At 39.9% G+C, this 13,742-nt stretch overlaps 1 protein-coding gene and 1 long non-coding RNA gene across 5 annotated transcripts in view; one reads left to right on the plus strand and one right to left on the minus strand.

The window, feature by feature from the left end:
- Positions 1-13,742, plus strand: part of JMJD1C (jumonji domain containing 1C) — a 115,951-nt gene that overhangs the window by 40,872 nt on the left and 61,337 nt on the right. For all 4 annotated transcript variants that reach the window (XM_083614411.1, XM_083614412.1, XM_083614409.1 and 1 more), the window contains exon 2: positions 1,600-1,764. Coding sequence is in view for 2 of the 4 variants with exons in the window: in XM_083614409.1 (XP_083470535.1) it covers positions 1,600-1,764 (165 nt within the window). In the remaining 2 variants the exon portion in view is untranslated. The remainder of the gene's footprint in view (positions 1-1,599; positions 1,765-13,742) is intronic.
- LOC310762894 lies at positions 1,354-10,475 on the minus strand. The gene is made up of 3 exons (XR_014548290.1): positions 10,395-10,475; positions 9,299-9,348; positions 1,354-1,509 (listed from the first exon to the last, which is right to left on the minus strand). It is a non-coding gene; the product is annotated as an uncharacterized lncRNA (long non-coding RNA).

Genomic DNA, 13,742 nt, shown 5'->3' on the forward strand with positions numbered 1-13,742 from the left:
GGTGATATCCATGGTTAGTCATCCTCTGACTAGACCCATCAGAACCAATGGCCTTAAACAATTTAAATGAGTCTACTCAGAGTATGACTAACATTGCAAATGGTCCAATATGTATAAAACCTTATACTGCTCTTTTCTCTCTCTCTCTCTCTTTTTTTTACTATTGGAAACAAAGACCTCTTAAGTAAATCAGAATGAGGGGCAGATGGTAGGGAAAGTGTCTTGTAATTGTAGTGCTAATGTGAATTGTGGAACCTTTTCTTAAACCGACCGCAAAGCTAGGATCTGCTCCTCATTACTGTTTCCTGACATTAAACTTCAAAGGAAAATCCATTTGGCCACTCTTCTTCTATCTGCATACACCTATCTGCATCTTGCTGCAACAAATCTGGCCTATATAGGGTTGCTGTGACACAATTCGTAAGTTACCCTTAAATTTTAAGGTGCTCTAAGCATGGTTATATAAACCTTTATTTATCACCACAGGGGTAGCTTATCACTGAAGGAGCACAAAAACTTACTTCGCAAAAAAAAGATGAGGAACACAATTCTTCAGAAATAAAGAACTTAATTTGAAACATATAGGAATTTCATTTTCCAGACATTGCTAAATTTTGTCGATTTTGTTGCCTCCAACTAGTGAGGTGTTGTAGATTAGAGCTAGAAAACAAATAAAGCATAATTCTGAATTGTTCCCAAACTTGGTTATTACTTAAATACTCTCACACAGGTACAAATTAGAATATGTATTTAAATAATTTTTATCCTGCTCTTCAGCCAAAAAAGGCTCCAAGCAGCCATACAGATCACTTAAAAAGACAGTTACTGCCCCCAGGATTATAACTTGAAAATACATGACATACCGTATTTTTCGCCCTATAGGACGCACTTTTTCCCCTCCAAAAATGAAGGGGAAATGTGTGTGCGTCCTATGGGGCGAATGCAGGCTTTCGCTGAAGCCTGGAGAGTGAGAGGGGAGAGCCCCAGCGCTAGCCCCACAAGGTCGGAGGACAGAGGGAGGCGGAACGCCGCCATCCCGCTGTCTCCCGAAGTGGTTTGGAGGCTGGCAGCGGGGAGACCCCGCCGCCAGCCCCGCAAGCTCCGGGGACAGAGGGGAGGCGCAGCGCGTCTTCCCGCTGTCCCCGGACCTGGTCTGAAGGCGGGCTGCGGAGAGAAGAGCGCTTCTCCCCGCTGCCGGCACCACAAGCGCCTGGGGGGGGGAAATAATTTTTTTCCCCTTTATTTCCCCCCAAAAAAACTTGATGCGTCCTATGGGCCGGTGCGTCCTATGGGGCGAAAAATACGGTAAAAGGAAAATGAATTTGGAGGAAGAAGTAATCAAATGAATGTTGTTGGGTTTTTTTAATGGAACACAGAATAAAAAACAAAAGCTCACCAGACAGAAGTCACCAGAATAGTGGTTGAAAAATACTGACCCAGGCTAGTGTCGTGAAGGACCACATCAGCAGCTCAGGACTTATCATTCTGATGATTTTGCTTAAGAGCAGTCTAAAATCAAAGAAATAAAATATTATGGTCTTGCTGTTAAAGTATGTGTATCATTGCAATAATGTTTCTCCAACTACTTTATCTCCCCAGGTATATGTGGAATTTGATGACCTTGAATGGGAAAAACGAGAATGGGTTAAAGTTTATGAAGATTTTGCAGCCTTCTTGGTGGAGTACCAGCTGGTCTGGGCAAAGAGAAAGGATCCTAGCCAGACTCAGGGATCAAAGACCAAGCATATTCAGTGGCCTGCACTGGTAAGATATTGAAATTCTTTTTAACAGTGGTGCAAAGGATACAAACTGCTCTGGGCCCCACTTCTCTGCCTCCCTCAACCTATTGGTTCATATTGCCTTTACCGGCAGGGTTAGAGAAATGACATTAGCGTGCATACACAGTATTGCTCAGTTATTCCATTGAGGCCGATGGCTACCTTGTTATCATGGAGTCTCAATGTTTAGCCCTTGTGTTAGTTTAACAGAAAGCAATAGAAACATTTCAGAATATTAAAGTTCAGGGTTAAAAAAATAATCAAAATATACACCAATCAAGTTTTAGACAACATTGAGGCCTAGAAGTTCTTTGGCCGCTGCAAGTTCTGTTGTCGACTCCTTGCTAGCTAGCCAGAGGGAGGAGACCACTAGGGAGCAGCCCATACTCAGTACACAGAGGCTTGACTCTCTGGGCAAAGTCTGTTCCCTTCCCTGTTTTCTCTTTCCTGAAAGGAACACTTTTAAAAATCCATACTTTATCTGTTAGAGGGTGAGTGGATACTTAGAGGGTGAGGTGGAGGAATATTTTTGGGTTTTTTTAGTCTTTTAAAATCAAAACAGCTGTTTCTAGATATTGGAAGAGAGCTATATTAGCCAATTCCTGTCAGCCTCTTTTGGGGGCCTATTTTCTGGGTTGTTCTTCCTTAGGTGCTGGAAGGTTGGTTGAGGTTGGAAGGTTGGTTGGAGAGAGAATAAAAATAAGATTGAAGGGCCTGTATGGGAAAAGGCTTTGACTTTGCTTCCTTTGTTTGTGTGGATCTTCCTCATTAATTCCATAGTCACTTGTTTCCATTTGAAATCTCATGGCTGTGTTATTGTTACAGGAATATTGCAGTGTAGTTCTAGTGTTTCTGAATGGAGGGTGGTTAAAATTAGTAGGTGATGCCTTAGTTATAATTTTGAGGCAATGAAATGAAAAACATTTGCGTATTCAGTAAGCTGTAAGCACCCCACCTCCAGATTTACATGCTTAATTCCTTTACCAAATACATAACTATACAGTCTATGTTTGGCTTACGGCTTCTTGATTCAACATTTTATGATGTTATGTATTCTCATGTTATTTATTTTGTGAGTTGTTGTGTAGGCTGTTATGATGTGCCTGAGTTGTTAACTCGGCACATATTTCTTGTTCTTGTTTTGTGCTTATTGAACATTGTACTAGTCTGGAAAGGGAGTCTCAACATTGTCTCTTGGGAGCAGGGTCTTCCTGTCCACCTCCTTGAGTTTCCACCCTGATTCCATTTTTGTTCCATACCATTTACAGAGCCCAACACAAATCTCAGGATTGCACTATTTCACACAGAGACCCCCTTGAACTACATCAGATTCTGTGTTTTTCAGATTTCAGATTTTTAGATCTTTACTTAGAAGCTATATGACTATACACTCCTTGTCTCTTTCCTTGTGCAGTTGGCTTCAGTGAAGCTTTTCTGGTTTATTAAACCAGTCTCCTGTGGTGTCTAAACCAGGCTCCCAAAAACAGGATATAAAACCAGGATCTTGTTATAGCTTGTAGGGAGCTCTTACCAGTTTTGAAATGATGGGAAACAATGTTTTGGGAAACCAGGAAAGGTTTGCTTGATGCCATGCCCACAAGGGGTGGGGGGTGGGTGCAGGCACACGTTCATTTCTGTATGAGCTGGATCACCATAATATAATTTTAGCATGTTTCCGCCCAACTGGTGGGCCAACAGGTTCACCATTTTTAGTTAATGCAGAGGAATGACTTAATGCCTTGCAAATGTTTTACAGATTTCTTATTTTTGGTGGACTGCAGGAGCATTTCTATTTAAGCAATTTAATTTCTTCAGAAGAAAGATCCCTTGTTACCTGTTTTACACACTGAAGTGGAATGGCAACTGAATTGTGCATTTGGAATCTCTAGTAAAGCTTATATAAAAGTCTTAAAGCTCTTAGAAGATCATTTCTGAGACTATAAGATCTTTATGGCTAGTACAACAAGCATAACCAATGCATGTGGGATGACTGGCCAAGCTGCAGCCCTTTCAGGGCCTTTGGTTGATTTAATGTATTCCCTCATGAATTTCTATGCACTTTGTTCTGTGCTGCTTGGGACCGCCAGTTTGAGTTTTCTTGGGTATCATTGAACAGTTTGGGTAAGAAAGATAAGCAATATATCTGGGATAGAATTAAGGTGTATATTAAGGGACAAAGAGTAGGAATTGCTGCTGTGAAGAGGCTTGCTTGCAGGGATGGGGAGTCAGTGAGGAAGTGGAAGAACGGTAGCCATGGTGAGGACAAGGGGACTGTGTCTTTCACACATTGAGATGTTTATTTGTGGTTTAGAAACTGTGTATTCCTAATACAGAATGTTAATTCTATCTTCCAATATTAAAATATTGTCTTCATAGCTGTAGATTGGAAGCATTCATATTCAGAATCAGAAAGGCAACAGGTGCCTGCAGGTTTGTGTTCTTAGTTTATTGCAGAAAATGTACTACCTGTTGGCAAGGCTAGCAGTTTAGCAGGCACGTGTGATTTCTATAGCAAATGAAGAGACTGATTTTCATTTGAAGCTTGTAAGCTTCTGTACTGTTCTTGTGAAGAACTTTTAGTTGGTTGAATGACATTTTCAGGACACTGGTTTAATTTATACAGTATTGTGCTGCTAGCTGACATATGCTTACAGAAGGTTTGAGTCTATTGAAAACAATACAGTTCCATTTAAACATCATCTTATGATTGGACTATGTTTTCTCTGCTGCATCATTATGTTTACTAGAATGTATGTGTGCATGCACTGTTCTGCACTGTCTCCTCAAGTTTATTAACAAGGCAGATACTGTGTTCCCATTTTGCTGTCAGAGGAAGTATAAAATATTCCTATGACATTGTCAGAAGTGATGCAGTTGACCTATTTCCCCATTGTAAAGACAGGACAGATTTCACAAACTAAAGTTTTTCTGTGAAATTCATTGCTACAAAGAAGTCTAAATGTTCACTGCCACATTGAAGAGTATTTATTGCAGTATCTGAAAGTTGCCTTGAAGCACATTGTCAAAAATATTCTTATGTTGTAAGTTATATTGAAAGCACACAATTTCCCAAACTGCGTGAAACACTGAAAACATTTTCACTTCTGTTGAACATACAGTGGTGCCCCGCAAGACGAATGCCTCGCAAGACGAAAAACCCGCTAGACTAAAGGGTTTTCCGTTTTTCGATGCGCTTCGCAAGACGAATTTCCCTATGGGCTTGCTTCGCAAGACGAAAACGTCTTGCGAGTCTTGCGATTTTTTCCGCTCCCCCCCTTTTTCTAAGCCGCTAAGCCGCTAATAGCCTTTTAGCCGCTAAGCCTTTAATAGCCGCTAAACCGCTAATAGCGCTAATCCGCTAAGCCGCTAATAGGATTGCTTCGCAAGACGAAAAAACCGCTAGACGAAGAGACTCGTGGAACGGATTATTTTCGTCTTGCAAGGCACCACTGTAGTTACTGTATACAGAATGATTTGACCTTGGCATACAAGGCATAAGGCATGGGATCCCTTCTGGGTTTGTCTTCCATTTAGATTTTGACAGCTTATTGCAGTTGGCCTAGATGTAATGGTACAGAAGAAATGCTGTTTGTTTGAAATGGAAATGAGACTCAGCATGTGCTTGACTGAGCAGCCTGCGTGTTCTGTGGCATCTCTGTAGTGCCAGCAAAGACTAAAGGTCATATGAGGGTGCTGGGATGACTCACTGGCTTAATTTCCTCATCACATCTTAGTATATAAGATGGGGTATATAAATTGCCTTAGGGAAAATATAGTGAAAAGAAAAGAAAAGAAAATGTTGCTGATTTTAGTTGATTAGTGCACTTTTGTTCATCCCTTTCAGACCCATGCTTAACCTCAGTCTACAACATGAGACCCACTTTTATTTTTTCACTACACAGGTTCATCTTTCACCTTGATTTTTAAGAGCTAGAATGACCATGTGTGAATCAGGTACAAGACCCTGTTACCATTAGAAGAAAAGTGGGAATTTGGGTCAGTGCAACTTGTAGAGGAGTGAGAACTAGCAGCTGCTGAATTTTCCTTCTCACTTCACAATTATTTAAACAGTAAATAAGCTCTGTCTTCTTTCTTTTTCTTTTTGCATTTAGAAGCTGTTTTTCTTTTTTGCTCTCATTACAAAAACCATTCTAAAATTATTTTGTAAATTACTACAAAAATAATTGGGGGTGCCACTGCTGTGAACCCACCTTAGTCTGGGGTGCAGTTTATTAATTGAAGACCAGTGGACTAGTAGAAGCTAAAAGTTAAACATTTGCAATTAATTTAGTGAGCAGGAATTATACCTGTTGTAATTCACCTTGATTTTGTGTGTGAACCCATGTTACATGTTGAAATTGTTGGGACTGATACATTGTTTGGAAGAAGTGATATATCACAAAGGCCTGCCTGGGTGCTCTTGAACAAATCAGATCTGGAACAAATTTTGAGGGTCCTGTTCCTGCAGTGTAGAGGAGAGGAAGATAAAGTTCTGTTGCATGAACAGAACTCCTTCTTTACAAGTTTGTGTGCTCTTTTTTTGTTCTTGGCAATGTGGAGTTGTCATAGGGGAGTCTTGAGAGCAAATTTGAAAATGTTTCTCCTGTTGTAGGAAAGTAAGATGCTCTGCCCTCAAAGTTAGCACATCTGTAATTAGTACAATATAAATTGTGATCTTGTGAATATCATAGTGCTAATGAATAGTACCTACAATATCAGTAGGTCCAGAATTGGCCTCCACAGTCACCTCTGGACACACTGTTAAGACCATAGTCACAGAAGACAATCTTACTCTGTTACGAGTGATCCCCAAAGAAGAAGATAATATCAGTAATGAAAAGCAACATGATTTCCTCTACTTTTAAAAAATTGCATATAGATAATTCAGTGCTCTTTCTGGCAGGGAAAACACACTTTGCTAAATAACAGAGTGGGGTTTCTCTCCTCTCCCTTGCTTTTATGCTAAGCAGTAGCAATAACAGCAGTGTCTCCAGCAGCTAGAATTACAGCCAACCCATAAGAGTAAAAGAATGGGTGAACTGTTACCTCTGGCTAGTGGTGCTGTGAGATCCCTCACCATAAATATGTCCAAAGTAGGAAGCCAGCTGGGTGTCCGAAAGCTCTTGGGGCTAAGGGGATGAGAGGTAGGAATAGCAGCACAGTCACACCCAGCTGGATGCCATCTGTTCTAGCCTTACTGGACTCAGCATCCAACGTACTGTGTGTCTACTCCTCCTTTCACTCTCCATACTACATTCTCACACTGCTGCCTTAAGCAAAAAGACCCATCTCTCCCCTGCCTTCCTTTGGAGAGGGTTGGTGTCTTCTTGCAAAATTAAATGTTTGGGGTGATCAAGCAGTTCCTAAGTAAAAGAGGTGCATATTTTGAAGAGCAAAATGGATCTATAGTTAAGAAGTCAAGTTGCAATCACTTCCAGAAAGCAATCAAAACAGAGTATGTGGGAAGGAGTGGGTAGCAAAACTGGTGAGACTGAGGTTAAAGAAAAGGATTAGCAGGGCTAAAGAGCAGGGCCAGTCCAAGGCATAAAGTATAGAATCTGTGAGCTTAGCACATGGTAGTGGAGAACAGGAAAAAAATCTGCAAAAGAAAATAAAGAACCAGAAAAATTTCCAGCCCACATTTCAACAAAACAGCAACTTCTTCCTCAAAAACCAGGGGTCGGCAAGGTTTACCTTGCCTGGGCCAGCTCACTCCAGCGGAGATCCTTCCATGGGCCAGATCGTGAGTGCGTGTGCCCGCAATTTCCAGCATCTGCAGACGCGATTTTCGGTGCCATGGAAGCGAGTCCCTGCGCTGCGCCGGTTTAGCGCAGTGTACAGGGACTTGCCGAGCGGGCGGCTCAGTTTGGGGGGTTTTGTTTACTAAATGCAGGTCAAATATATGACATTAGGTCACTCTATAGGGCATCAGAAAATTTTCCAATGCAAACTGAAAATTTTCTGGTGAAAATAACTCTAATTTGCATAGGAATTTCCCCCCACCCCCAGAAAGCCCAAATGTCTAGTAGAAACCAGCTCAGAAGCTTTCTAGTCTGCTGCAGTCAGCAGCCACGTGCCAGTAAACATTGCAGCAGGGTTTTTCTCCCTGTTAAAAGGGTTTGTCAGTGCATATCAATTGTTCAAGGATTATTGTGCTCCTATTACTGAATTAAGATTAGTGGTAGTATAGCATTTCCTTCACCACCACAACCTTGCTTCCCAACCCCCCTCATATGGAAAGACCTTTAATTTTATCAGTCTAGCCTGATAAGCTTTCTTAATCAAATCTTGTAAACAAAGTGACTGCTTTCACTTTGTAATCTCTTCACTGATATATTGCTAATTGTCTTAAACTAAACTAGACAATATTTTTCTTTGCCTTATATAAAACAAAAGATATATTCTAGTATAAATGTTATAGACAGCACCAGTATATGGTTTTAAATCTGTATTACGCAAACATTATAGCAATAGAACGTTTGTTGTCCTCCCTTTTTAAAATGTAGCAATTTACCTGAAGAAAATTACTTTTAATTTTATTTTTTTTAAAGATATTTATTGAAGTTTTACAAAAACATAAATTTAAAAAGGTCATATAAAAAGAAAGAAATAGAAAAATACATAAAAAAGAAAAAAAAAGAATAAAAACAAATCCATTTTTGTAACCCTAACTCATTATCTTAATTTCCTTGGCCTCCTCACACCTCCCCTTTTTGTATTCCCATTTAAGTAATCAAATCAGCAAATCCTTACCCTCTTTCGTTTATCTTAACTCTATATCTTAACATATTATAACTCTATATTTTCATCCATTATTGATTCAATTTTGCATACTCTTGTTAACTTTGTTGCTAATGCCACTTATTTTCAATCCAACATCATTTTAACATTCATTAATTTTACAGTATTTCTGAAGATAGTCTTTAAATTTCTTCCAGTCTTCTTCCACCAACTCTTCTCCCAGGTCTCGGATTCTGCCAGTCATTTCCGCCAATTCCATATAATCCGTCACCTTCATCTGCCACTCTTCCAGGGTGGGTAGCTCTTGTGTCTTCTAATACTTTGCAATAAGTATTCTTGCTGCTGTTGTTGCATACATAAAGAAAGTTCTATCCTTCTTTGGCCCCATTTGGCCGATTATGCCCAGAAGAAAGGCCTCTGGTTTCTGAAAATTACTTTTAATTTTAATTGCTTTTTTAAATGATGATGATGATGTTGATGCAGGAACGTTTTCTAGCATGGTAAAAGCTTCAATCAGTAAATGCATCTCTTTTGAGTAGCTGCCTTTGTACATAGTACAGCTTACTAAGAGGACCTTGCACTAGAGCTGCTCATTTAAATGTACACCTCTCTGTTCCTGGCTGGAAGTGCCAGGGCACAAATGGAAGGGGCCACTAGCTGTTGATCAAATCACTTTATTCTCAGTATTATAGGACACAGACCGATTAAAACACACCAAACTCTTATTAACTCGATTTCTTTGTCACTTAATACAAAATGTCTCTAGGTGATTTACTTACTTTTCATCGCTAAACTTCATGGTTGTTTACCTGTGTAACGACAGCAGCACCTCCAATACAAGAAAGAAAGAGCAAGAAACACAGTAATCATATTCCCTCAAATTCGTGAGATTATTTTGTTCCCTCCAATTTCTCTTCTCTGGATATGAACCATGCTGCAAAAGCCAATAGTACAAATACAGTCATACCTCGGGTTAAAGACGCTTCGGGTTAAATCTTTTCAGGTTGCGACCCGGAAGTACCGGATAGGGTTACTTCCGGGTTTCGCCACTCGCACATGCACAGACGCTCAAAATGATGTCATGCACAGAAGCGGCGAATCGCGACCCGCAGACGCAGGTTGCGTTCTGCTCATGTTGCGAATGGGGCTCCGGAACGGATCCCGTTCGCAACCAGAGGTACCACCGTATTCCCTTTTACACAAGATTTGCCTGGTCCAAACAACACACTTAGCCAAATGTTGGGTTAGTATGAATATGCAGGCTCCCTGAAAAGAGCTCATAGCTGCTTTGTTCCTCCTAATCCCCCCATCCCCCAGCTACTGCACCACCAAGCTAAACCAAGGTTTGGTTTGGTTTAGCATGTCATCCCAACATGGACATTCACAAGAATAAAGTGGGTCCATATAGTCTCTCTCTCTCTTTCTCTTTCTCCCCCCCGCTCCCTCGGCTTATAAGGCATCGTAGGCCAGGGTTCAGCACACAACAAAAACTGTATAATGAAGGTGCCACACATACTTCTGTAGGGAGGGCATTATACAACTTAAGCACTGCCACAGATAATGCCCTTCCCCCCAGCTTTTGTTTGGTGGGTGGTGTCAAAGCCTACTGATCTTTACTCTCAAGAAGGTCTCTAGGGCAGTCTTTCATATATTTGGGGTCTGTTTCAACAGCAGCATAATGATAATAATGATAATATAAGATTTCAACAAAAGTTTTTTGTTTATAGCGCTCCCTCTCTCTGTCTGAACTTTTAAATAAGTAAAAGTAATGTTGAACTAGAATATGTCTTGGAAGGAAGTGTGCATTTTCAATTTTCCCTTTCTTCTGCTGTTCTCTGGGTCTGTTATGCTCTCAGCCTTCCAGAAGTGACTCACATTTTCAGTGCTGGCTGTCATCCAAGTTGCAGATAAAAGCCCTCCAGCTGGCTATCCATCTTGTTCTACACTTCAGCAAAGGAGTTGCAGTGAAGCGTTGCTGTTGGCAGTACAGAGCAGCTCCTCTAGCAGAGTTATATATAAATATTTTTCACAATTTCTGTAGAGGTTAATGAACAAACGCTAGCACGTGCAAGTAGCATTTCTTGATAAAAGTTCATAAGAGTTCTTTGAGACAGAAAGAAATCTATCTTAGTCTTTCTACAACCTTAGGAGCTATCAATGCTTATCAAACAAAAAATTCTTTTTTTATAATCTTGCCGTATAGTTTAAACTCTCAAGGGAACTTTGACCACCATTCTGCATACTCAGATGCTGAATGTACATGTTTAGATCCTCACGACTACTAACATTTCTTTTATATGCTGAAGTCACAAATCATTAGGATCAGTTTTTCTTTCATAAAGGAAAACTGAGCTTGTGTTTGAGCCACATTGAATAACTTTTCTGTAAAGTAGGGCACGCTGTTAGCAGAAATACACTAGTACCGTGGCTGTAAGCCAAGACAGTAATTGAAGGTCATGGATTGTTTGCTAAGTGCAGTTCTGTGTGCTGTTTTGGTCCATAGGGGGACTGGCAATGCCAAGAAACAAAGAGAGCTCTGTTTGTTTGTTTTTTTTAAGGTTATGGTATGGATTGCTTGACAGTTAATGCCTGACTGTGAGATGAAGCAAATGGTGGCTTAATGAAATATTATAAATTCTATAACTTTAAATAAAGTTTGTCAAGTGTGAAAGTTTGTATACCTCAATACTTTGTAATGCTGGTTTCTGAAATAAATTGTGGTGTACGTTACGCAGTCACTCTCACTCTACATTTACATAGTTGCTCAGTTTTGCCTGCATTTTTTTACTTCAGTCAATTTTCTTTTTTTACGGCAAAACAGTTGCTGGTGAGGTATTAGAATGCAGCAGCCACAATTAAACTCTGTTCAAGTAGCACACATTTACGAGTTTGAACTAGCCTTGCATTTATATTCATGCAGATACAGTATTTTCTTAGGTCTGGTTTACATAAGCATAGAATGAGATGACGAGATCCTGTTGTGGTAGAATATTCTGTATTAAGGAGGCTGAACGTAGGGGGGCACCATGCTTTGCAGGTTTTGTTTCTTTAATCTTGGTTAAGCGAAAATTAGCACACCCCTTTTTTCAAGAACCCCCGTTAGCAGCAGTTTGCAACCTTTTAACCACTGTTAGGGCAGTAAGGAAATTTTGCACATTAGAAGTTAGCATGAAACAGCTGTTTGTCCCCATCCCTTAGTTGATAGTTAAGAAACAGGCAGTGTTACATCTGCACCAACCCTGTGTCATAGTTTTCTTGAAGAACATAGGTAAAATACTTAAACTATCCAAGTGCTGTTGCTTGTTTAGGTCATTCTAACACAATTTGTTGTGACGCCTTTAAATCACTGTAGTTTACACACCAAGTAGCTAGTGTTTGTAGTAAGGTAAAATGTTAAAAATCCTGTGGATACTCAGAGGGTTCTTCACTTTCTTTCCTACTTTGGGCATGCAGACTGTGATATGAATAGTCAATGGAATTTAGGGTTAACAGCAGCAAACTGCTGAAATGGTTTTGAGGTTGTAGGAAAGGGAGTAAGATGTCTAAGAATTCCCTGATGTGTAAAATTTAGATGGTTGATTCAGAGGAAAAAATGACTCTAGCTTTGATCATGAAAACAAGTCCCTTGAGCTTTAAACAAGACCTATATTTTTAGTAGGACTACTAATGCAACAGATACTAATGTATTGCTTGTTGAATGCTATTAATACATGAATATACAAACTTTGCCTGCCAGTTTTGATTGCATTTTAATACATGTTTGTCTTGTCATTATAGAGAAATGAAACATTTTGCACAGATATTTTGTGCACCAATGAATTGAAGCGTCAACATCGAGTTGTTGTTGCTGCTGTTGCCACTGCTTATTTATGGTTGTTTAAAATAACATCCAGGTTAGAAGTGGAGGGAAAGAAATCAATAAAAATAATTTATTGTGATAGTAATTTGTTTTAAACAGTTTTCAAGTTGTATTTTAAATTGTGGCACACCCTTGGTCCTTATGGTGAAATAATGTAAGTTAATTTGGAGATTTGTTCCATTATTGCTGGAGAAAATATCAATAGAACAAGTGGTTGGAATGGTTTGCATTTGCCCCAGCATTGTAAGGTAGCCAAATGTGAGCTTAGGACATATGCTTTTTAACCACTGTGTCACATCAGCGCATGTTTTATGTGTTTTAAAGGCACATGAAATAATGTTTCTACCAAAATACAGTTAATGGAACCTTAAAACAAAGGATGAATGGAATAAGAATGATGAGTGACTGTGATGTGAGCAAGCTCAGCAGTGTTCACACTCTAAACATACTCCTTGTCTCTAAGCAGGTTTCTTTTGGCTTATATTGCCTTTCAGTTTACCGTAACAAAATTCAGTCTTCCCACCTCTGAAGTGTGTGGATGAATTGTGTGTAACAATTCCTTGTGTATGGTGCAGACAGGTGTATACTTGTGAACATGTATATTTCGTAACATTGGGAGTAGCCTGCTGACGTACTTGCACATTCAATAGAAATATATATTTCAAAGCTGATCCATGCATTTGCTTACTGATGTTATCAGAATGGAAAAAAACACCAGCCCTGTCATTCCCTTGATTACAAAATTCACACATTATTATACTTTAGTGCAGAATGATGGGTCCAAAAATGCAATAAGGACATCTGAAATGTCATCGCTTCTTACAGGCTAAGACTGTTGAAAGTGTATTTTAAGCAAGAATCCTAGATACTGTTTTCAGCCCATTACTGCCTTGACTGCCATGCTTCTTCCTTTTTTCTATTGGTTTTGAGCAAGAAATAATGTTTCAGTACAGATTTTGCTAGCTCCTTTATTCTGAGAAGAACATTCAGCCGCAGAAGGTTCTTGGAGGGATTAGTTTTGTACAGGTTCCATGTAGGGATTGCTAATGTTACTTCATTTAACATAGCTATACTTCAATGCAGCAATTCATCTCTGAGGTTGGGGACAGGGCAGTAGCTCAGTAGGACAGCATCTGCTTTGTGTGCAGAAGGTTGCAGGTTCAAACCCCAGCATCTCTAGGTAGGGCTGAGATAGATCCTTTCCTGAAATCCTGGAGAGTTTATGCCAGTCACTGCAGACTGAGCTAGATGAACCATTAGTCTGACTCCGTATAGGGCACCTTCCTATATTCCTGTGCCTTACTGTGTTCTACTGCAACTGGGGTGGGGAACCTTTTTGGCCAGGGAGGCCAAATCCTTACCTG

This window comes from Podarcis filfolensis (genome assembly GCF_964270895.1).
Source record: "Podarcis filfolensis genome assembly, chromosome: 5".
In the NCBI taxonomy this organism is placed as follows: domain Eukaryota; kingdom Metazoa; phylum Chordata; class Lepidosauria; order Squamata; family Lacertidae; genus Podarcis; species Podarcis filfolensis.